The sequence below is a fragment of the Myotis brandtii genome, unplaced genomic scaffold (assembly GCF_000412655.1).
Source record: "Myotis brandtii unplaced genomic scaffold, ASM41265v1 scaffold187, whole genome shotgun sequence".
NCBI lineage: Eukaryota > Metazoa > Chordata > Mammalia > Chiroptera > Vespertilionidae > Myotis > Myotis brandtii.
The window spans coordinates 4,117,282-4,140,237 of record NW_005356944.1 but is presented as its reverse complement, the minus strand read 5'-3'; the positions used below and the strand labels follow the sequence as shown (position 1 = coordinate 4,140,237).

Here is a 22,956-nt window from a genome sequence, read left to right as displayed (position 1 = left end):
AGAGATCAACCAAAGGACTTGTATGCATGCATATAAGCCAAACCAATGGACACAGACAACAGGGGGATGAGAGCATGAGTGGTGGTCGGGGAGGGGAGGTTGGGGGTTAATGGGGGGATGAGGACACATTTGTAATACCTTAACCAATAAAGAAATTAAAGATAAAAAAAGAGAAAGGGTTCCAGGTCAAGTAAGTTTGAGAAACACTGGGTTGAATACCATCCAGCAAGTTTCCCCAGGGTGCTGGGGGCTCTCTATGCAGCTGGCCACAGCGGTTCCCACACTCATCTGCCCGGAGCAGGGCAGGATAGGCTGAATGTCAGCAGGGACGGCGGAGGTTGCATATCCCGGTTAAGACACAGGTTTACCCCGGCCCGGTCCGGGCAGCATCTGAGCAGCACAGATAACCTGCCACCGGCGTTTCTGAGCATCAGAAGGAGAAACCAACCAAATGGAGTTCACCGACGTTCTCCCTCAACTGTGGGAGCGGAAGCCCTGTCACCACAGATGCCCATGGAGCAACCCGCCCTGACCCTCCCGAGGCCCAGGGGCCCCTCCAGACCCGGCCGGAGCCCCTTCTCTCCCTCGCGTCCACTTACTTTTCTGTCATTGAACTCCACGTCCTCACCTTCATACTCTCCCTGTTGGAAAAGAGAAAAGGGATGTTCTTACCACCCAAGGGCACTCTCAAGTAATTTCCATTCCTAATGTTTCTAAATAGACTCCACAAACACGCACTGACCTGGTTAAGATCACCCTAGGATGAGACTTCACCCAGAGCAGGAGGTGGACCAGGCCTCCCTCCGTGATACAAATCACTCCGTGTGTCCCGCGTGCCCTGCCCTCCACCTGACCCAGAGGCGAAGTCCGAGAAAGGACTGTGGCCAGGTCCCTGGAGGTGCCTTCTGGGGCTGGAGAATCTATCAACAGGGTGAACACACCTTCCACTCTGCAGGATGGCCCCAGTGTCTCGGCCCCAGTGCCCCGTCCAGGTGGGGCCCCTGTCACTCTTGATTGTCCCAGGAGGGACGATAAATGATATGGTAACGGCACGTACAGATCAGTGAGTCCAAATCTCCCATTTTACAGATGGAAACATTGAGGCGCATTGATTTTCCTGAGGACAGAAGGCTGAATTTGATCCAACCCGGGACTCAGATCCCGTCTCCAAGTGCAATGGAAGAGGAGGGTCTAAAAGTCAAAAGTGAGTCCCATGCACCAGCTTTGACTAAGCAGGAGCCACAAGTGAGGGGCTCAGTGAGGGCCTGGTGAGGCTGGTCCTGAGAACTGCCCGACAGATAAAGCTCTGAAGCCCCTTGGAGGCGTGCCCACTGCCCGTTCCACCACCAGCCCCCTCCAGGTGAGGAGGACTAGGCCACCCGGCAAGCAACCCGCCACCCTGGTCCTGGAAGGGGGATGCTCTGAGAGTCTTAAAGGACTCTCCCCTGCCCTGTCTTTCTTCTCATGGTGGAGTCAGCCACCTGGGCCCCACAGTACCGCATCTATCCAGAGGTCAGTTAGCTGGTGACCTCAAGGCGGGGAGATGCCAACCAGGAAGGAAGCCGAGTGGCCAGCTGAAATGTCAAAATCCGTTCTCTGTGGCTGACACACTGATTACAGAGACCCCCTGGGGGTCTCGCTCAGAGCACACCCCATTTCGGCAGGTGTCCTCTGGTTGGCACCCCACACCTTGCTGACAGGTGATCTTGCTGAATAAATGAATGAATGAATGAACAAACGAACACAGTGAGCCAGGCACTGGAAGGGGTGGCAATGCTGCGGGCATGCACGGAGGGCAGCAAGCAGAGACATCGAACACCTTAGTGGTGGTGAGACGGGTGATGAAAAATTCAGAGCTCAGGCAGCGATTTCCACCCGGTGCGCCACAAGAATTTTTAAACATGTAATACCTGACTATTTAGTCAGGCGCACTGACCTCTTTTCTCTTAGACCAGCGGTTCTCAACCTGTGGGTCGAGACCCTTTGGGGGGTCAAACGACCCTTTCACAGGGGTCGCCTAAGACCATTGAAAAACACATATATAATTACATATTGTTTTTGTGATTAATCACTATGCTTTAATTATGTTCAATTTGTAACAATGAAATTGGGGGTCACCACAACATGAGGAACTGTATTAAAGGGTCGCGGCATTAGGAAGGTTGAGAACCACTGCCTTAGACTGTCAAATAAAAAATGATAATGGCCAACACAGTAACTCTCCCGTGTGAATGAATCAAAATGGTATCTATATATGTTGTTGTTGTTTTTTTTTACCAGATTGCCGTAGAATTTTAGTAACTAGGTTATGTGTGCATGAGATGAAAAGGGTTGAAAAGAGCTAGGACTACACAGCATGTGCGAAGAGCCTGTGCCAACCAAGGAGACTGCGCCTTCACTGTGGGCAGTATTCTCTGTTTAAGAGCATGGGGTGCACGTGGCCCCGCTCACAGCAATGTCTGAACACCAGCTTTGGTACTGAAGGAGGTGGGTGTCCTTCAACTGTATGGGAAATTCACGGATATAAAACTCCGTATTCCCTCAAGACACCCCAAGTCCATAACCTGGCTGGAAAGAAGCCTGGAAGTGGAACCAGAGGATCTAGGCTCCAGGCTCCACTTCCTCTTGGCTGTCTTTCCCAGCAACCCCAGCCTCAGTTTCCCCATCCGTAAAGTGGGAACAGTTTGCTTACACTGCAGACAGACTCGATTGCTGGACAAATGTGGCAGTGATTGGGGGGGGGGGGTTGCATTTGGTGCCCAGGGAAAAATGAGGTGGTGGTCCACTAGGGGATGGAGGCATAGCCTCGGGTCAGAGGGCTGGCTTCCGGCTCTAGCTCTCCCCAGAGGCTGTGTGACCTTGGGCAAGTTACTAAACCTCTCTAGTCCCCCTGTCTCCACTGAATTGAATAAGGTAAAGCTCCTACTAAATACAGTTCTTTGCACATAGTAGGTGCTCAGAAAAGTTGATTTCTCCCCTTTCCCTTTCAAGACTTAAAGGTCTGACTTAAAACAGGCAGGGAATCTGAAACATTTCCGCTTCTGTGTCCCTGACCCTTGCCAGGAGTCCTCAGCTCAAAGGCCACGTGGGTGATGGAGAGGGCTACACTCCTGGTGCCGGTGGGACTGAACACCGAGCCTGAGCGCATGGCGGGTGGGTGAGCGAGGCCCCTCTGGACCCCTGGCTCTGTGGGAGGAGGCGGAAGCGATGGTGGGATCTGCGGGGCTCTGGGCCCTGCCCTGGAAACTTTCATCCAGCAACATGGCTCACCGAGGCAACTTGACTTGGTCCAGCCCATGTCAACACCACATTGATTGAGCACCACTAGGTGCCAGCATCGGGTTTTCATGAGATACACGCACAGTGAATGGCCGCCCAAAGCGGTGTCTTACTGGGACCGGAGCATCAGAGGCCCTGAGGAGGCAGGGAGAGATCACGGAGCTGGGGAAGGGAACAAGGCAGGCGTGGGCCAATGTGATGCTTCGTCTGCCCTGGGAGGGGAGAGGTGTTGTCCAGGCAGAGGTGGCGGGAAAAGCATGACAGGCAGAGGGAACAGCATGCACGAAGGCACAAAGATGGGAAAGCTGGCCCAGGGGGTCATGGTTTGATTCCCCGTCAGGGCACATGCCTGGGTCGCCAGCTCCATCCCCAGTAGGGGCTGTGTGCAGGAGGCATACGATCAATGTTTCTCTCTCATTGATGTTTCTATCTCTCTCTCCCTCTTCCTTCCTCTTTCTAAAAAGTCAATAAAAAATATATATTTTTAAAAAAGGTGGGGAAGCCAGTTGACCTCAAATCCCTACAGTGAGTGGTGAGGGCAGGGGTAGCAGGTCAGTGTTTCAGGGGTCGGCCTTCTGCTGCTCTATACCAGTGATGGCGAATCTATGACACGCGTGTCAAAGGTGACATGCGAACTCATTTTTTTGGTTGATTTTTCTTTGTTGAATGGCATTTAAATATATAAAATAAATATCAAAAATATAAGTCTTTGTTTTACTATGGTTGCAAATATCAAAAAATTTCCATATGTGACACGGCACCAGAGTTAAGTTAGGGTTTTTTAAAATGCTGACACGCCGAGCTCAAAAGGTTCGCCATCACTGCTCTACACCCTCCGTTTGTCCAGTCCACTGCAGCTGAAACCCCTCCCTCTGACACCCCCACTGGCCCTGGCAACGGGACAAGGCGGGCATTATTCCCAACTGGCAGGTGGGGACACTGAGGCTCAGAGACAACAAAGGGGCTATTTCCACTGTAGCCGAAGAGGAGTGAGCAGGGCCAGCGTCTGAGTCCCTGGCCCCCCAGGCCTGTCCTCTCCGGCTTCTTGGCTCCTCGCCGTGGCAGTAACGCACATTTGGAAAGTTCGAGATCCTCTGTCCGGGATTCCCACACTGCTCAGGCCTCACGGCCCATTCCCAGTGCCCCTCTGAACTCTAGACCGTTTCCATAGAGACAATGAGGAGGAATCATCTCGCTCTCTCCGCCCCGGAGCCAAGACAACTCGGGCCGAGGCCACGGGCTATATTTGTCAGGGGGATCCCAGTGGGATTTGGAGATTCAGCTCAGGAAGCTGGCCACTCGCTCTGCAGAGATAGAAACAGGCCGAGCCCTGGCCACTCTGCCAGAACCCGGGGGTTGGGCAGGGCGGAGACCAGCCAGGGGAGACAGGTCCTGGACAGCTGGCCGAGGTTCAGATAAGGCTGGGGCAGAAGCCCTGCCACCACCGTGTCTGGTGGATTTGCTCTTCAAGAAAAGATGGCCCTGTAACTCCTCGGTCCCCACTCGGGGGAACAGGGAAGGCCTGTGCCCAGCTGACATTTCAGGGCGAGCCAAAGCAGGAAGCCGAGACCGCAGGATAATTAGAGCTCCAGGGGGTGTGCGGGCCCGTGGGGATTCTGGAAGGCAAATGACGCAGAGATAAACCCTGTTGTCAAGGTCACTTACATCGTGCAGAGGGTAGGCAGCCGAGTAGACGCCATTGGCCAGCAGGCTGGTGATGCCTTAAAAATAAAGGCAGAGAGAGAGGATTATGGACCAGGCGTGTCCCCTGCTGCTCCGCGTCCCGACAGAGCTGTCCCGGGACTGTCGCAACCACGGAGAGTTTTCACAGAGCGAACCACACCTGGCTGCAGAGCCCAGCCACCTTCCTGGGGCGTCCTCCCCAGGTGCGACCCGATGACACACACATGCTCGATTGGCAGAATCAGGAAGACACCCAGGAAACCCCGAGAGGAAGTTACGTCTGGAAGGAAGGAGGAACCCCAAACCGGCAATTCACCAACGACCCCGCCTGCTCGAGGGCAAGCCTGCAGATCGGAAGGATGATTTCGAGTGGTTAGAAAAGCTGAATCACAAGAAAAATATGGATGGGAAGGAAAATTGATGGTGTCAGAAACACACATACAATTTGGAATTAGATTTTAGGTTGATTGGAAAAGCCAAGGAGGAGGCCTGCGGCCCGGCACGGAGGGCAGAGGCACTTACCGTATTTACCACACTTTCGCCTTTTACTTAAAAGGGCAGAGTCCTTCTTTCTTCCCTCTCCTTGCCCTGTTTACACATCGGCTATTAGTTACACGCAAAAGGGCCTGAAAGCATCGAAGCTGCGTTTGGGGGAGAGAGCACCCTGTGGCCCGGTGCCCCCTGGGGCAGTGGGATGAAAGTCAGGCCCTTATTTGCAGACCCCAGGCCCTGCACGGAGTGCATTGTAACAAGAGCCACACCTGCACTTCCTGTGGATCAGGGCGCCCCGCCCTGGAAGACAGTGCTGTGAGAGAGGCTGGCTGTGCGTGGGGATCAGGTCCTGGGACTCTGGTCTTGGTCCACACACACATTTTTGGGATTCAGTGCTGTTGAGGGGTTTCCATGAAGCCCCTTGCTGGTCACAGAACCACCTGCCTGGCCCAAGAGGCGTTCTAGGGAATACGTGGGTTAGGTTTTGCACTGGCCTGGCCGGCTCACTCTCCACTGCTGTGAGAGTGCCGGAAAGGGGGCTTCTGGAAATCTGCTTAAAAACTGTGTCCACTGCCGAAACCGGTTTGGCTCAGTGGATAGAGCGTCGGCCTGCGGACTGAAAGGTCCCGGGTTCGATTCCGGTCAAGGGCATGTACCTGGGTTGCAGGCACATCCCCAGTAGGAGATGTGCAGGAGGCAGCTGATCGATGTTTCTCTCTCATCGATGTTTCTAACTCTCTATCTCTCTCCCTTCCTCTCTGTAAAAAATCAATGAAAAAATATATTTTAAAAAAACCGAAAACAAACAAAAAACTGTGTCTACCATTAGTGATCTGGAATGGTTAGGTCACCTGAGGGCGCTGGGCAATCCAGACCAGAGAGAGGCGGGAGCACATGGCTGAAATCACACACAAGTGAGTTCGCCTGCAAGAAGAAATGGACCCGGGGCCCAGCCAGCATGGCTCAGTGGTTGAGCATCGAACTATGAACCGGGAGTTCACGGTTCGATTCCCAGTCAGGGCACATGACCAGGTTGTGGGCTTGATGCCCAGCTTGTGGGCTCGATCCCCAGTAGTAGGTGTGCGGGAGGCAGCTGATGAATGATTCTCTCTCATCATTGATGTTTCAATTTCTCCCTTTCCCTTCCTCTCTGAAAGCAGTAAAAATGTATTATAAACAAAGAAAAGAAAAGGGTGTGGGGTGTGGTCCAGGTCACTGGCTCCTCACTGTTCCTAGGACCCTCTTACCACGGAGCTGCCTTCCTTCAGGTTTGGGCCTTCTCTGACCACTGCTTCTCATCCCCACCCACCCCCAGGCCTCCCCACCCCCTGCAACGGCAAGTTTAGGACCTGGTGCATCTGATGATTTACTATTTCCCTCTCCCAGAACACAGACCCCTGGGGGCAGGGAGCACCTGGAGGGGCCTGGCGGGTGACAGACTCCTCAGGTGCTGAATGAATAATCTGGAGGCCAGTAGGGCTTTCAGACAAGGCGCCCATGTGAAATGGGGGTGCAGAGTAGGTGCCCTCCCACATCGATATGCTCTGACACCAGGCCTGCCAGAGAAATAGCAGGAACACTCAGCACGCCCACCCCCAGGGAGCACCTGCACCCGGAGGCCCCAGCCCCCTGGCTATCAGCAGCTTCCTAGGGAAGGGGCCCCACAGGCAGCCTGAGCTCCCAGAAGTACTGGGGTGCTAGATCCATGCTTCCTCCCTGTTCTATTACCCCCTGCTCTGTTCCCGCCCCCCCGCTCTGTTCCCCCCTCTGTTCCTCCACGGCTCTGCTTTTTTTACTCCCTCCTACTCTACTCCCCCCTGCTCTACTCCTCCCTGCTAAAAACTGTCCACTGGGCCATTGTGGAGGCTCTCGCTCTATTGACGGTGGCCAGGCCTGTGGGGACAGTTGTCTTGGGTTCTTCCTGACCCCTGGCTGAGGCCCCACTCCCTCTGACTAGGACATGGGCTTAGAGATTTCAGGCCTGGAAGCGTGTCCCTGTGACTGGCCATCGGTCCTACTGGCCAGAGGACACACAGCCTGTCTAACCCTGTAGGGTTCATCCTCACCCCGAGTCCTGGACTTGTCCAGGACCATCACCTGCCGAGCATTTTACTCCTCCCACTCTCCCACCCCCTCCCAGGGCGTCCTTCCTTCCGTGGGAGCAGGCGGCAAGGACTCTCACTCCTGGGTGCACAGACCCCGGCTCCTACAAGACCCACCCTGCGGCCCTCGCCACAGCCTCACAACCTCAGGTGCTTGTCCAGCGTGATAAACTGCAGCGTGGGCACCGCCCCCGGCAGGGCCTACCACAGCTCGGGAAGAAGGAGAATCGGCTAGAAAAGGCATTCCTTTGCTCTGAATGTTCCAGATTAGCAAGCTCAGCCTGCAGCTGTGGGCAAGGGACCGGCGGCGGGGTGGTGCCCGTCCACATGCTTTATTGGTAAGGCTCTGGACACTGGTCCCCGAGGAGCCCAGCTCGGGTGGTTGTGCGGCAGGTTCCAGAATCAGGGCATGTGGTGAGGGGAGCACTTTCCGGCAAGGCCTGGTGTGAGGTTGCATCGGCCTGGTATGGGGCTGCATCGGCCTGGAGGGGCTGCTGTGGGCCATCACCCCGGCTGGAACCCTAACTACTTCTTGCTGGACTGTGAGGGTTAAGACACCTGGTCACCCTACAGCGTCCAGCAGCCAGGATTTACCACCTCGCAAATGCCTCAAGCCAAAGAGGAGACTTTGGTGCTGAGAAGTGCGGGCCGTAAAACTGCCCCGCGGTTCCGGTCCCGGAACGGCTCTCCTTTCTGAGACTGTCACACGGGCTTAAATCAAAACCCTCTAACAACTCCCAAGCCTGCCCGCCCCCCACGGAGATGATGCCGAGGCGAGATTACCACTGGGAAACCAGCGCTGATGTCAAGCCCCAGAAATGTCCTTACCCATGCTGTACTTGGCTTTGGTACACGTTGTTCTTTTCAGAATTTCATAGACCTAGTGAGGAGACAAGAAGGCGGTGGACAGTTACTCGGGCTGCAACGGCACGCAGAGGCCGCCGTGTGATTGCCGAGGAGGGATGCGGTCGAGCGTGATGACCTCCTCTCCGGGGACTTTTCTGCGGATGCTCGGTCAACAGTGTTGGGGTTTTGATGTTCTCAGGGATAAGTCAGTGCGTTTCGAAGGGGTCCCATCTTTTACTTTCCTTCTCGAAGCGCCGACTCCGTGTTGTGCTAGTGTCAGGGTTAGGGGTTGTCCCGTGGGCCCTGCATCATGGGTTACTGTCCCCCTGGCTATGAGGTGAGTTACAATTCAGAGACGTAAGCATCCGGCTAATAGGGCAACTCTTGGTGTAGCCAGGAAAGTTCCAGAAACCCCTAGTGGGCAGATCTCAGGATTCCATTCTGCTGTCAGGAGGCAGCAGAGCTCAGGGTGCTGGCAGAAGCCCCTCCACCCCCACCCCCCCAAAAGGCTCCCATCGCACGCCCCTCCGTGCCCCATTTGCTAACAAAACATTTTGCCTGGTGGCCTCAGGAGCCCTGACAGGGGAGTCTGCCTGCCTGGGTCTGAGTCCAGGCTCTACCACTTGTAGCTGTGTGACCTTGGGCACCTACCTCACCACCCTGTGCCTCAGTTTCCCCATCTGCAAAATGGGATGAAAAGAAGGGACCTTGCACCATAGACATACGGGGCAGAGCACACCCATCCCCCTCGCAACCTTCCACGATCCCACTCACTTGGGCAAGACCAACAGCCTTGCCGTGGCCCCCCAGGACCACCTGTCTGACCTTCTCTTCCCATCCTGTCTGTTCCAGTAACCCCAGCCTCCTGGCTGCTCCTCGGACTCACCAAACCCTCTCCCATAGCCTAGGGCCTCCACCCTGGCTGCTCCTTCTGCCAGAAGCGCTTGTCCTGAGATCTAAATGAGAGGGACCTAAACAAACAGGCCACAGCGCACCTGCCATTCCCGCCGCTCTGCCTTCTAACTTCTGTCTTGTCCTGGAGTGCATTTCACCACCTGCCCTGTTGCTTCTCCGCCCACCAGTGTTGGGTACACACCAGGTGCTCCATAACTGCCCACCGAACGAATGAACGAATGAATGAATGATGGCCTACTCAGGTGACTCCCTCTCGTCATTCCCCAAATCTAATCGGTGGCCTCTTTCTGACCACGCTGATTCTCCCAGAACTGCCTCCTCCCACCCACCTGCCGTCACAGCCACATTCACAACCACCGCCATGAATCTGCCTGCACTTTCCATCTGTTCTCCCTCAGCCGGCCACGGGCAGTGATCTTTGTAGGACAGATCTGACCTCACCTTAAACCTTGCTCCACAACCTTCTATGGCTTCCTACTGCCCAAGGCTGAAGGTCTAAATCCAAATCCCAAGACCAGCACATTGGCTCTTTCCCTGCTGTTCCCGACTCCTACCTGCCTACAATGACCTCACACCAATGCCAAATACTGTTGGGACTCAAAGACCATGGAGCTGACTAACCAAGGGCAACGTTTTGAATCGCCAACGTTTTGAATCCAGAGCACAGGCAGTTTACAAACTGGCCTCCAGGGTCTCTGGGAGAGAGTGACCCCGCCCCACAGGTAAATGGACTGATGGACGGTTCAGTTTATACTTACTGCCCTATCAAAATTGCTTTCTGTGATTTGGGGGTCATGGACTGATCCCCAATGTATGAGAACTAAAACTTTAGATTCACGTATTCCTCCCTTCCATAATAGCAAGAGTGAATTTACAAATGTGCACCTGCCCTGTGCTCCGGGGATAATGTGAAAAGTTGGGGAGCACATACGTAATGGAACACGGGCACGTGGCTCAGTGAACACCGCTGGCCACTCTCTCCTGTCCCGTCCTGGGGTAGGAAAGGGGAACCATTGAGGTGAGAACTGGGGATTCGCCCAAGCAGTGGGCATCCCAGAGAGAGGGGTTCCCTCTGGACACAGGTCAGCCCCAAGCTATGCCGGGTAAAAGAGTCCCCCCTCATTTATAATTATGGGATTTAATTGCTAAAACTAATCAGTAACACGGTTAACAATAAAAATCATAGCCTCTGTTCCTGGCTCTGCGTCCAGGTGACCCCCGGAGGAGGCCCCCGCTGCCTTTTGAGCAGGAAGCCAGGATCGCCGTGGTTCGCATGCAGGCTCCGTGACTCCCAAAGTCATGAGGCCAGGAGGGACCGGTGGGGGGGACAGGACCCCGATCTCCCTGTCCAGGCCTCGGCAGCAGCCCCCCACGTCCATGTGACCGATGGCACTGTCTCTGGCCTGGTAGTTATCTGCTCAAGGTCCATTTTTTTTTTGGGGCGGGGAGGAGAGGGCAGCAGCGGAGGCTTGGCTGTGGCTGGGCTTCGAGGTTAATTTCTTGTTTAGATAAAAGTTGGGTCCTGAGCCACGCAGGGCCCAGCTTGGCTGGCGGACAAGTTGGCAGCCAATGGATAAACATTAAACCAATACTGTACCTTGAATAGGGCAGGGTGGCCTGGTCAGATTTCAAACCTCGGTTTGCTCATCTGGCAAAACCTCAGATATCTACCCCAACCCACCCGGCTCTGCGGGCCACTGCCCATCACTCCTGCCTGGCCGCTGCCTGGGCAACCTCTGGGCCTGGGCCCCACAGTTAGGAACCTGCAGCTTCCTCTTAGGGCCCAGGGAGCTGTGCTGGGAATAGCAAGACCAGACCACCCAGAAATCACCCCAGGGTCTGGAATCTCTCTCCCTCTTTCCTGCTGCCCCCCCCCCCCCCCCCCCCTGGGCTGGGCCATCCTCTGGGCCCCTCCAAGCTCTCTAGGTTTTATTACCCTAATTATTTCTGTCACAGACAATTAGAGGCACTTCCACCCCGAGGAGTTTCTCTGAAATGAAATTATCCTCCCTCTCCCTGGGGCCACCTTGCTGGGGAGCTGGCGATACCCACGTGCGCATGTGATACTTACTATTGTGCTTCGGGTTTTGCTATCGAAAAAGGAATCCTTGTCAGACAGGTCAAATCTGTTGAAATAATAAGACACAGTTTGCCGGAGTCTGAGAACCACGCTGTCCCCATGAGCATCAGCTGTGGAACTGGGAGAACTGTCCACAGCCCAGGTGTGACCAGATCCTGGGCACTTGGAACAGTTTATCCCTCCCCTCCCCCACCTTCTCTCCAAGAGGATGGGAGACCCTCAGGGGTCGGAAGTGACCCCAGAGGCAAGCATGCTCAGACGTCCCCTCGGAAGACCCTGCTTCTGTTAGGGGCAGAGATAGAATATTGGGGACCAGCTACAGTTACCTATCTATGTAATAGAGGGATATGCAAATTAGCCGGGACGTGGTAACATCACAACCGAACAGCAGGGACCTGAGGCTGCAACCCCCACCTACCACCGGGCTGGGGGATCTGAGGCTGTGCCCCCCGCCTGGAGGGGCTTGACGGGGGCGGGGCCAACCGGGTCTGGGTCTCCTGTGTTTTTGAAGCGCCTGTGGGTGGTGGGTGGGGACTTGACTCTAGGTCCCGCGGCGCGCCCCAGACTCTGACAGGAGGGAGATTTTCATCTACATTTTACTAATTTTCTTTAATCTCTGACACTTCTATTATAGAGAAAGGGCAAATAGCAATATTAAAATATTTCCGCTAATTAATTCCTTTTTAATGTGCACGAATTTCGTGCACCAGGCCACTAGTAAGAAATATTCATCGTGCTCTGTTAACCGTGATGGTTCTGTTCTGATTAGAGAAAGCACCTTCTAACCTGGTTGGGGGGTGCACGCCCTGGGACATGGGAGCTACCATCAGAATGCAGTCCGTCCTCCCCTCCAAAGAACTGCCTGTTAGCATGGAAAGATTTACAACCTCGAGGCCAAAATAATCTAGTCCCAGAGGCACCCATCCTTTGCAACCCCCAGCCCCTATTGCCTGTAACGATTATACCTTGCCAACTTCCCCGTGCCTGTAATTCCTACTTTCCAACGTAATCTTTGCCCTTCTACCCTATATAAGCAGTTGGCTTATGGGGAGAGGGAGTGCAGATGTTTGTGGATGACCTGCTACTCTCCCATGCTGCCAAAATTATTGGAATAAATGCTCATATATGATTCAACCCTGTCTCTGCTTAATTGGCTCAAGTAGTGACAGGCAGCCCCGACCCCTTGGCTGTCCAATTATACACCCTTTTGAGGACGGTCTTGGTGGGCAGTTGTGGTCTCTGCCTCAACACTGCTGGGGGCGGGGATGGTATCATTCCACCAGCGTGCTTTCTGCATAAGATAATCTCCCTTTAACTCTCAAATGGGTTTGGTTCTGAGGTCTTGGGCCACCTTGAGGTTGCCTAACTCTTCGGAGTGCACAGGGACATCGGTGGGGTAGGTGACCCACTCTGCAAGGTAGGGCTGGGAGGGCGGCTGGGGGGAGCCTGGCGGTGAGCCTGGGCTGGCAGGGTGCGAGGGAGTCGGCCAGGGCAGAGCGAGGGAGGCTGGGCCTGGGGTCCTGGCCTGCCTCTAAGGCCCCGGAGCTCTCTGTCTGGAAGCTGGTGGAAGAAGCTGGGCCGAGCCACTTATTCCTTATCCCTTGTCCTGGGGAAACAGGCGGACTGGGGCCCGGGACCACTGTGCTGTGACTAACGCATTTGCATTTGCCAGGCAGAAGCCCCAGTTCTGAGTGAGGCACAGGTCTCCATGCCCGTGAGAGCAGCGGTGTCTGGGACCCCTCCCCCCCTCAGCTTGCCATCAAAGTCCCACTGCGTTCCCAGAGCCCAAGCTACTTATTCCCACCACTGCCCGCACTTCAGCTCTGCCCAGTGAGGGCCCAAGAAGGCCTTGCAGCCACCACCGCCCCAGGTGGCTACGCCCCACTGCCCCGAGGGGTCAGGGAGGCAGGGAGGCGGGAAGGCTCGGGAACAGATACTGCACTGCCAGGCAACCCCACTGGCTGCTGAGTCCCTGGGGCCTCAGGACTCCAGCTGGGGCCGCTTTTCAGTTCCTGCTTCCCAGCTCCGCAGCCTGCAGGAGGCCGCTCAGCAGCCCCTCTCAGGGGATGCATCCTAAGAGGGATGGAGCCAGGCAGGAGGGAGGGAGGGCGCCCAGACACTGCTTTGGGGCTGTGATCCGAGGCCCACACCTGCCTTCACTTGTGCCCTTGCCAGTGTCCCTGTCAGAATGGCAAGTTCTTTGCCCCCTTAGTTCCTCAGTTAACAGTGACCTTAGGGAGCATTTTTAGGGCCCCAAGGACTCTGAGCGCCATGAGAAGAGGCACCAGAGGCTGCCATCCCCACTTCTTTGGGGGAGTTTGTCCCACAACCTGCATTTCTCACGTTATGGACGATGACAGGGACGTGACCACCCAGCAGGGCGCCCAGGGAGGGGCTGGGCCCACTCACAGGTGCTGCTTCTCCCTGGAGAAGGGGTAGGAGAGTCTCTTCATGGTCTGGGCTCTGTGCTCCGCCACCCGGGGCTGGATGGGGTCCGTGATCTTCTGGAGCACCGAGTTGATCTTTTTCAGGAGGCCCCGCATCTCATTGATGTGATACATCTGCGGTGAGACGGGGCGGGGCACCGTCATCTGCTGAGCCCGGAGCCCAGGGCTCTATTCCCACCCCCCTGAGGCGGCCCCTCCTGGGAACGCATGCTGGGACCCGCCAGGGTGCCCCTCTCCACGTCTGGGTTCCAGATAAATCTGGGAAGCCCGCGGTTTCAGGCAAGACCGGCCGAGAGAGCAGTTACAATCCATTCCAGAAACTTCCCCGAACTTTAGTTTCAAAAGGGGTGAGTTTGAGACACCTGGATAACTTACTCCCCGCACCACCGGCCCTCGCTGTCCTCTCCCCGGAGAAACCCTGATGCCCAGCTGAGCTTCAGGAGCGTACCACCCTCCGACGGGGTCTGAGCTGCACCGTTTTCGGAGATTAGAAAGCAAAATCCCAGCCAGCCAGGAAATGCAACTAAAATGAGTCTGATGAACTAGCTGAGACACGGTGAGCGGTGAGCGAGCGAGAAACCCCTGCGCGGGAAGTTCAACTGCATTCACTTCCCAGCACGCCCACGGCTCCCTGCCTGAGCCACCTCCGGGGTGTGGGCTGGGTCTCGCCAGAGGCACGGAGCTCTCTGGCTTTTGCAGCAACGCAGACGGAGCCTCCTGCCAGCATCTGCCGGCGGAGTCTGCGGGCCCTGTGGCCGGAGACCTGCCTCGGAGCAGACACGTCCCCACTAACCTTCTTGGTCGGCATCTTCAGTTTCAGAAACTCCGCCTCTCTGCACAGCACGTTCCAGGGCGCGTGGATCTTCACAAACCCGACGCCGTGGATCTTAGTCTGCAGGAGGAGAGGCGTCTCAGTTCGCGCGGGCGGACACGGCGGAGGCCATTCTCACCTCCGGGCCCCGTGACAGCCTGTCAGGAGCTGCCACACCGGCCCCTTTCGCCCGTCACCCCTCGTGCCCCTCGAGACAGGGCTCCGAGTCCCCTCCTTGCAGGTGGCGCAGGGAGCTCGGGAGGCCAGGTCTCAGGGAGCAGAGAGCCAGGAGGGCCTGGAGGGAGGGTCCAGGCTCCAACACCAGCGGGTGAGCCACAGGCCCCCAGAGCAGCCGGCCATACCACGAAAGAGGCCCCTTTACAGCACAAAACCAGATCCAGGGCCGTGCTCCCTCTGGAAGCTCCAGGGGAGGGTCCTTCCTGCCTCCCCCAGCTTTTGGGGCGCCAGGTTTTCCTGGGCTTGTTGACCCCATCACCCCCGTCTCTGCCTCTGTCTTCACATGGCCTCCTCCCCTCTGTGTGTCTCTGCTTCAAATCTCCCTCCTTTCTCTTCCAAGGACACCTGTCATGGGACTTGGGGCCTACCCTAAATTCAGAGGATGCTGCCCAAAGATCCTTAACTCCTTACATATTTGCAAAGACCCTGCTTCCAAATAAAGTCACATTTGCAGGGTCCAGAGATCACAGCTACACTCGTCACAAAGCTACAGCCCAAGCCCCCTGGGGCTGTGCTCCCAGGGTCGTCAAGCTCGGCCATCAGGGAAGTTGCAGAGAAGCACCGGCCAGAAGCTAGCGCTGGGGCTGCTTCACAGACACAGCCAGAACCAGGGCGCTCAGGCCCAGGGACCCTCCCGATAGGCAAGGGCTCGGAGGCGTGCCAGCCGGGAGCCTGGAGCCCTGACTCAGCGGCCCAGGGCTGGGGACTCAGGTCAGGTGGGCACCGGGCGAGGCCATGGGACTTAGAGGCCTTGGGATCAGGTGGCCTGGGTGGGAGTCCTACCCTGCCCCTCTGGGGTCTCCAGCAAGTCAGGCAACCTCTCTGAGCCCCCGTATGCTCATCTGCAAATCTGGGCAGCACGGGATTGCTTCACAGTCAGGGGGAGGCCCCTCATCCATGGCTTGCAGGAGAGGTCAGAGAATGAGGGGCTGTTGCCTCTGCTCCGGACTCCCTCTCCCTGGCCGAGAGGCAGCTGAGACCATGCCCGCTATGTGGACTCCGTTGCCAAGAAGCTAAAGCAGCTTCCCAGACCTGGAGGCCCAGGAGGGCACTGAGAGGCTGGCCCTGGTGACCCGTGGGCACCCCCGAGCAGCCAGAAACGACCGTGGATACCCACGTGCGGCAGAGCCCGTCTCCTCCTGCTACAGACCAAGTTTATTTCTGTGCACTGCTCATCCGCACGCAGACCCAAAATACATCCTCCCGAGTCCATGGAGATTTCTCCCGAGGTGGTCAAGGAGCTGGTGCGCGGCCGCCTCCCTGGGAAAACACGCTTCTTTGTTTACGCGAGCAACGGGTCGCTCCCAGGGAAACATCTGGCGGACTTGGGAAAGGGGTCATGGGACCAGCTCGGCAAGAACACACACGGGATGTTTTAAAACGCGGTGCCCAGCCTGCCCGCAGCCCACCATGGTGGGAAGACACTGTGAGACGCCGGGTCCTTTTCCAACAGCCAGAGGCCCCAGAGCGGTGAGACCCGTCCCGACTCAGGCCCCTCGTGCTGGGGAGTTTGGAGGCCACGGATTGGCCAGGGCCAGAGCTGTGGAGTGGGGGCTCCAGGAGGAGACAGAGTCAGGGCTCTGACTGGGCCCCCAACTAAATGAAGACACTGGCAAGAGACGCTCGTGTACACCCAGGTGTGAGCCCTGGGTCTTGGGTTCTGAAAGGGTTAGATGGATGATAAATCAGAAAGGATCTGCCAAGGACAGGAAACGACTAAAACCCGACACAGCCAACTTGGAAATGAACCCAAGAGAACTTCCTGAAATAGAGTGTCACCAAGAGAATCAAACACTCCACAGACACGTTTGAAAATACTCAGCCAGAGAAAGGAAGACAGACATGCAGGGTAGAGCAGGTTGATGCTGGTAACCTGGCTCTCCAGAGAGAAAACACAACCCCTATCCCTGGTCTGTAGTTGTAGCTTCTGCCCATTTCCATGGTGTAAATACTCCCATTATGGCCTAGTGCAAACTACCGAAGGGTTGGCAACCGGCTGGCAGGTTCCCAATGAGCCAGAAAGAGCTGGCTCTGGCACTCCAGGGCCCGGGACACAGGAGGATGTCGACAGCTGCAGCCAGAAAGGCACAGATTGTATCACAACCCACCTGGGACCTGGGCAGGGCTGTGCAAACATCTTTGAGGGCTTTTAAAGACTCGGCTTTAAAAAGAATGTCCAGGATACACTTTAAGAGATAGGCTCACAAACCAAGACAGGCCGAAGGAACTCAGGTGGGGGTGTAAGAGCCTCAGCAGAAAGACTCAAAAGACATAAAACCTTTAGTGCCCAAGACACGAACGTATCCTGGTGGAATTATGAATGAGAAATGACTGCTTCAGGACAGGACCAGCCCTCTGGGACCCAGGCCCTGTGGGGTCAGTTTCCTGGGTTCACCTCTCAGAGCCTCAGTTCCTTTCTTTCCATCTGTAAAGGGATCAATTCCTGGACCACCTACTCACGGCGGGGTTAGGGAGCTCACATGGGTGGGTTAGGGTTTGCTTCCAAATGGACAAGTCCCCCCCCCCCCAAAATGTTTGCCGCTCCTTTGTTCTTATGTATCGAGATGTTGGGATTAGACCTCAAGTTCCTCAATGCCACAGGGGAGGGGCCGCCCTCACCCCCGCCAGTGCTGAGGGCCCAGCTGGTCATTACCGTCAGCCAAGCCCCAGAACCACCTGGGACACCTGCCCATGCCCTCCAGGCCTTAGCTGGAAACTGCAGGAAACACGTCCCCGCCCTGTGGCCATGACCATGGCAGACCAACCCGGCCCCCAGCCCTGTCACTTGGTGGTGTCTCCATCTGCAGGGAGACCCTTCCCCCCAAGATTTGCCTCCTGGTTCCCGACAGGCAGAAAGAAAGGCAGGAGCTGAAGCCCCCTGTGACCATGAGCAGGGCACCTGTGCCCGGGGTGGGGGCGAGGAGTAACTCTCTCAGCCCACTCCCTGAGGAAGGAAGCACCATCACCTCCATTTCGCAGATTGGGAAACTGAGGTCCAGGAGGGGAAGCCCCTTGCCTGAGACCGATCAGCCAGGAAGCGGCTGAGGTGGTCTGAACCCGTGTCGGGGGCTCCGAGCCCTCATTTTCGCCAGCCCACGATGCATCCCGTGCCCGAAGCTTGGTCTGGAAGCTGCCTCTGTTCTCCCTCATTTGTTTCTCAAAAGGAACATCCCCAGTAACGAGGATGGGACACAGATGTCGCTGAGGGACCACACGGGCTCCACGGGAGGAACCCGAGCCAGACAGCCGGGCGCACGGCTGAACCCTGGACGGCAGTGTGAAGGCGGACAGACTTCCCAGGGCTCTGATGTCCGAGGCCCTCACTGTGCTGCCAGAGCCGAGGTCAGGTTCAACCTCAGGGCAGTGTGGGCCTCGGCGCCCCCGGCACACACAGCGGATAGCAGTGTGTGGCCTTCTCGGCGATGACCCCGGACATAAATAATGTCCGGCAGGCTTTGAGGCTGGACTTGGAAGATGCTGATGGGTTTCAGTTGAGAGGAAGCACGCTGGCCACAAACTGCTCTCGTCCATTTAATGGGATCCTGGACGCTGACCCCTCTGCTGTCGGAGGGAGGGATAGAGGGCGCTTTCCTTCAGAAGGAACGCGGGGCCTCCTGCCTCCACGGCGCTTTTTCTTCCTGTCATTTCCTATCATGGGTGCTGGGGGCTCTGTCGGGGCTACCTCTGGGTGCCAACATGGGATCGGGGCGTGGACTCTGGGGCCCTTCTCTGAGGATGCCTCTGTGGGCACATGGAGAAGAAGGCCTGCACGCTCCTCATGCCTCAGAGTGTGGTCGGGGGCAGCGGCCTCCCCACGCCCTGGGAGCTGGTCAGAAACTCAGTCCCGTTCCCCCCCCGCCCCCGCCACACACACCTGCATCAGAGCCGCATTCCGACAGGACCACGGGGGGTGGTTCTGTGCATATCCTGGGCCCTGACACCATGGCTGGGCCCATCTCAGACCATCTACCTGCTCTGCCCCCACCCAGCACCGCACCTCCCTTGCCCGCTGCTCGTACCCCTGCGTGAGCCACCCACTCCGGGGGCCACTACTCCAGGGCACAGTCTCAGCTGCTGTGCTGGTGGATGGTGTCTCCAAAAAGAGACGTCCATGTCCTAACCCTCCGTATCGGTGACTGAATGGGATCCTGTTTGGAAAGAGGGTCTTTGCAGATGTAACCCAGTCAAGAGGAAGTCATACTGGATTAGTGTGGGCTCTCAATGCAGGACCAGTGACCTTATAAGAAGGTCGCACAGAGGTCGTACAAAGACAGGGGCCAAGGGAGGCCTGGAGCCCCAGAAGCTGGAAGAGGGAGGAAGGAGCCTCCCCTGGAGCCTTGGGAGGGAGTGGGGCCCTGCCCACACCTCGACCGCAGACTCCTGGCCTCCTGAACTGGGAGAGAATAAATCTGGATTGTTTTAAGCCCCCCAGTTTGTTATGGTCGCCCCAGGAGAATAACCATTGCGTGTCCCTAAGAACCGGCCCCCACTGCGCCCCGAGCCAGGCCAGTCTTCCACGTCATCAGGAATGTCTTTACCTCAACAGACCCCCTGACTCAAAGCACAGAACAGCATGCCTGCTGGCCCCTCCGGGAACAAAGGCAGGTCACGTCTGTGCTGCTGGTGACCTCCACGGGACTGCCTGGACATGGCCAGGGGAGACTGGGCCAGCAGACAGCTCAGGGGGGCTGCCAACGCACCCAGGAGGCCTTGTTTAGCTGTCCTGTTTCTTGTCCCTCCCTCCCCTAGACTTTTGTGGACGAAAGGGGCCACATGCTAACCTGACAAGCTCAGGGGAGGCCTGCATGGCAGTCTTGCAAACTCAGAGACTTAAAGTAACCACAAAGGATGGTCTGAAATTAAGCTTTCATTAAAAGCAGTTATGGTGGGCAGTTACGTCCTAGGCCGGTATCTTCACTGACAAGGTCAACCTTTACCTTGACTGAGCCTATCTGTCTTTTTGCATCTATCATAACATACCCTTGAAATGTCTGGGTAACTTGTAACTTCCCTTTTTCTGGACTCCCTGGGGCACAACCTAATTAATGTGCCCGTACCACAGATCCCTTCATTGTTATGTTAATTGTTCCTGCACCCACCTAAGTATGTGTCTACCATTTAACCTTTTATCCAATCCCAGGGGTCCCCCCTCCCTACTTTCTCCTGCCTCTCTAGTCTATCACCAATGGATTTCATGTAACCCACCTATGCCCCTTCCTTTGATTGCAATGTATAAATACAGATGTAACCTGCCATTCTCCGGAGCATTATCTCAACTCCTCGAGGTTCTGCTTCCCGTCATATGTTGACAGTTTGACTCAAATAAACTCACAAAAAAAAAATTCTTCACAGGTTTGAATGTTTTTTTTACGTTAACACTTGAAAGCTGAGCCTCTCAATATTAGCCCCCAGGGACATTTAGCCATGTCTGGGGACATTCTGTGTTGCGTGACTTGGGGGTGCTACTGGCCAGAGAGAGCCAGAGATGCTGCTAAATATGAGATGCCAGCAGTGCCGCCGAGGGTGAGAAACCTGCTCAATGCAATGGTCCCTTCTCTTTGGGTGTCACTGAGTATTTGCGGATCCAATGGATTCCATGGACTTTTCTCCCCCCAAAAGTGCACATAGGCACCAAATTTCGCTTCAAATTGGGTACGACTGCACACCTGGGGTCTTTCAGAGGCTATCGCATTTCCCACACTATGAAGCCTCTCAGGCCTTGTCCTCGGAGCGCACCAGGGGGACTGATTCATGGACAAGGTGTCTTTCCCCCTGAAACACACAACAGCGGCTGTCTGCTAATCGCACTGGCGGGGGCCGCACACAACTCAATGCTGCCTGAGCCCAAGCGGCCTTTGAACAGGTTCTGGTCTCAGGTGAGAGCTGCAAATGACAGCAGCCCTCGTAAAGCACGGCTCACCATGGAGAGGCTCCACCGGGAGACGGTCCACACTCAAGGTCAGCCGCTTTGAAAACTCGGACCGTCTAGTCTCCACCACCACAGCATTTTCATTTTAAAATGGCCCAATTGGTGGCTGAAAGGCCTCTTTCGGCCACAGAGCCAAATTATCAATGACATTTTTGGGCCCCTTATTGGGAAAACTAGATCTTTTATTGGTGACAGTAACCAACGTCTTTATGTTTGCTTGTCACAAAGTTATTTTAAAAAGTATGGCTCTTTTCTCTCCTCCTTTGCGGGCACTGCTGTTCCCACTTCTCCAGGAACAGGAGTATCTGATGAAATATTATTAGCGTTCAGTACGAATTTGTCACGTGCCAGACTTGGAGTTAAGCACTTTGCACTTTACTCACGACAGCCCAGTGATATAAACACCAGGCTTATCTCCATTTGACACATGGGGAAACTGAGGCCTAAGCAGTTGAACAAAGGACAGGTAGAGGGTCTGGGATTGGGCCAGGGTCAGTGTGAGTCACCAGACCTCGTGGGCCCTTTTAGGCGTGAGATTTCATAGTTGTAGTGAGGAAAGAATGGCAGCAACAGCAAACCCCTGGGTATATAGACCAGTGGTCGGCAAACTCATTAGTCAACAGAGCCAAATATCAACAGTACAACGATTGAAATTTCTTTTGAGAGCCAAATTTTTTAAACTTAAACTATATAGGTAGGTACATTGTTATTAACTTAATTATGGTACTCCTAAGGCTTAGGAAGAGCCACACTCAAGGGGCCAAAGAGCCGCATGTGGCTCTCGAGCCGCAGTTTGCCGACCACGGATACAGACTAGCACACACCACACTGAGCCCAAGATCCCGGCTCTGCCCGCCCGCTCCCGCGAGAGGCGCGTTTGTTCCTCCGGTTAGAAAGCGACATGTTGAAGTCAGCTCTGCATAGTAGCAGTATTGTCTCCACAAATTGCTGTAGGGCTGGCCGGGCGGAACAACGCAAAAAGTCATCAAAAATGACTGCTGTCTTTGAGTGGCCCCAGCTCAGGTCTAAGACAAAGTGAGTCACAAAACTCGGAAAGGCCAGGGCACACCTGTCTGCAGCTGCTGCCCAATGTCAGGGACAGAGGCACTCTGCCACCGTGTCAGGACCAAGTCCCTGATCGTCAAAGCACTCTGAGGCCCTCACACGCCCTTGCAACTCCAACATCCCTGCAGCGCAAGTCACCCGCACCCGGCAGGCAGCCCGACCCCCGAAGGTGAACATGACCCAGAGGCATGCTCCATGCCAAACACACAGACCCACGACTGGTCAGGGTAGAAAGAGGTCAATGGAAACAGACGTCACACCACGGGCTCCCCAACTGAATCCCAAAAGCATTCTTATCACTGGGCCCAAAGCATTCGCTATTGATTATGGTTCTCATCGATGAAATAGCAAATCGACATCAACTTTTATCTTGAACACTCACAGGTGGCTGTTAGCTTCCTAAGTTAACCTGCTCATTCATGACTTGTTCTGTTCGTAATGTGCTGTGCAGACTTTTGCTGATTCTCCATTAACCCTCGCAGTGACAGCTCTTCGGGCTAGGGGCCGGTCCCCAGTGTTCGAGGAAGGCAGGCCCAGTGCACAGAGAGGTTAAGGGGTCGACGGGGGAGCACGGCAAACCAAGGGCTGCTAAAAGGCCCTCTCTCCACACTGCTTGCCTCTCGCCACCAGGGCAGCCCTGCTTGCCAGGTGAGTTCACTGTTTGCTCTCCACCAAGCCTTTCCCTTAGAAAGGTTCTCTCTCAGGCTTTGCCGGGGAGCGGGGGTCCAGAAAAGTGTTCGAGTTGCGGGATTTCAGAGCACCAGCCCTCAGGGCTCAGTCAGGCTGACCTCCCAACTTGGAGAAGCTGAGCCTCTGAGAAGGGCCAAGGCCAACCACCAGAAGACTCCCAGGAGGGCTCCATCCTCCGTCCCTTGACTGGGGCACATCTTCCAGGGAAGGAACTGACCAGAGCAGGAAAGGCCTCCACCCCAAAGGTCATCGCTAGAAGGTCAGTCCTACCCCAGAGCAGAGGTGGCCTGGAGGGGGGTGGTTTGGGACTCCCCAAAGCCATTGGAAGCAATTTCTTTCTTTATTTTTTCTATTTCTACTTTTAAAAAATATATATATAT

At 55.6% G+C, this 22,956-nt stretch overlaps 1 protein-coding gene across 1 annotated transcript in view; it reads right to left on the bottom strand.

The window, feature by feature from the left end:
• LOC102250817 (anoctamin-1) overlaps window positions 1-22,956 on the bottom strand; it is a 77,500-nt gene that overhangs the window by 53,984 nt on the left and 560 nt on the right. The window contains exons 2-8 of the mRNA XM_014538232.1: window positions 14,638-14,736; window positions 13,807-13,958; window positions 11,389-11,443; window positions 8,385-8,436; window positions 5,485-5,550; window positions 4,945-5,000; window positions 600-641 (exon numbers count right to left, since the gene is read on the bottom strand). Coding sequence (XP_014393718.1) covers window positions 600-641; window positions 4,945-5,000; window positions 5,485-5,550; window positions 8,385-8,436; window positions 11,389-11,443; window positions 13,807-13,958; window positions 14,638-14,736 — 522 coding nt within the window. The remainder of the gene's footprint in view (window positions 1-599; window positions 642-4,944; window positions 5,001-5,484; window positions 5,551-8,384; window positions 8,437-11,388; window positions 11,444-13,806; window positions 13,959-14,637; window positions 14,737-22,956) is intronic.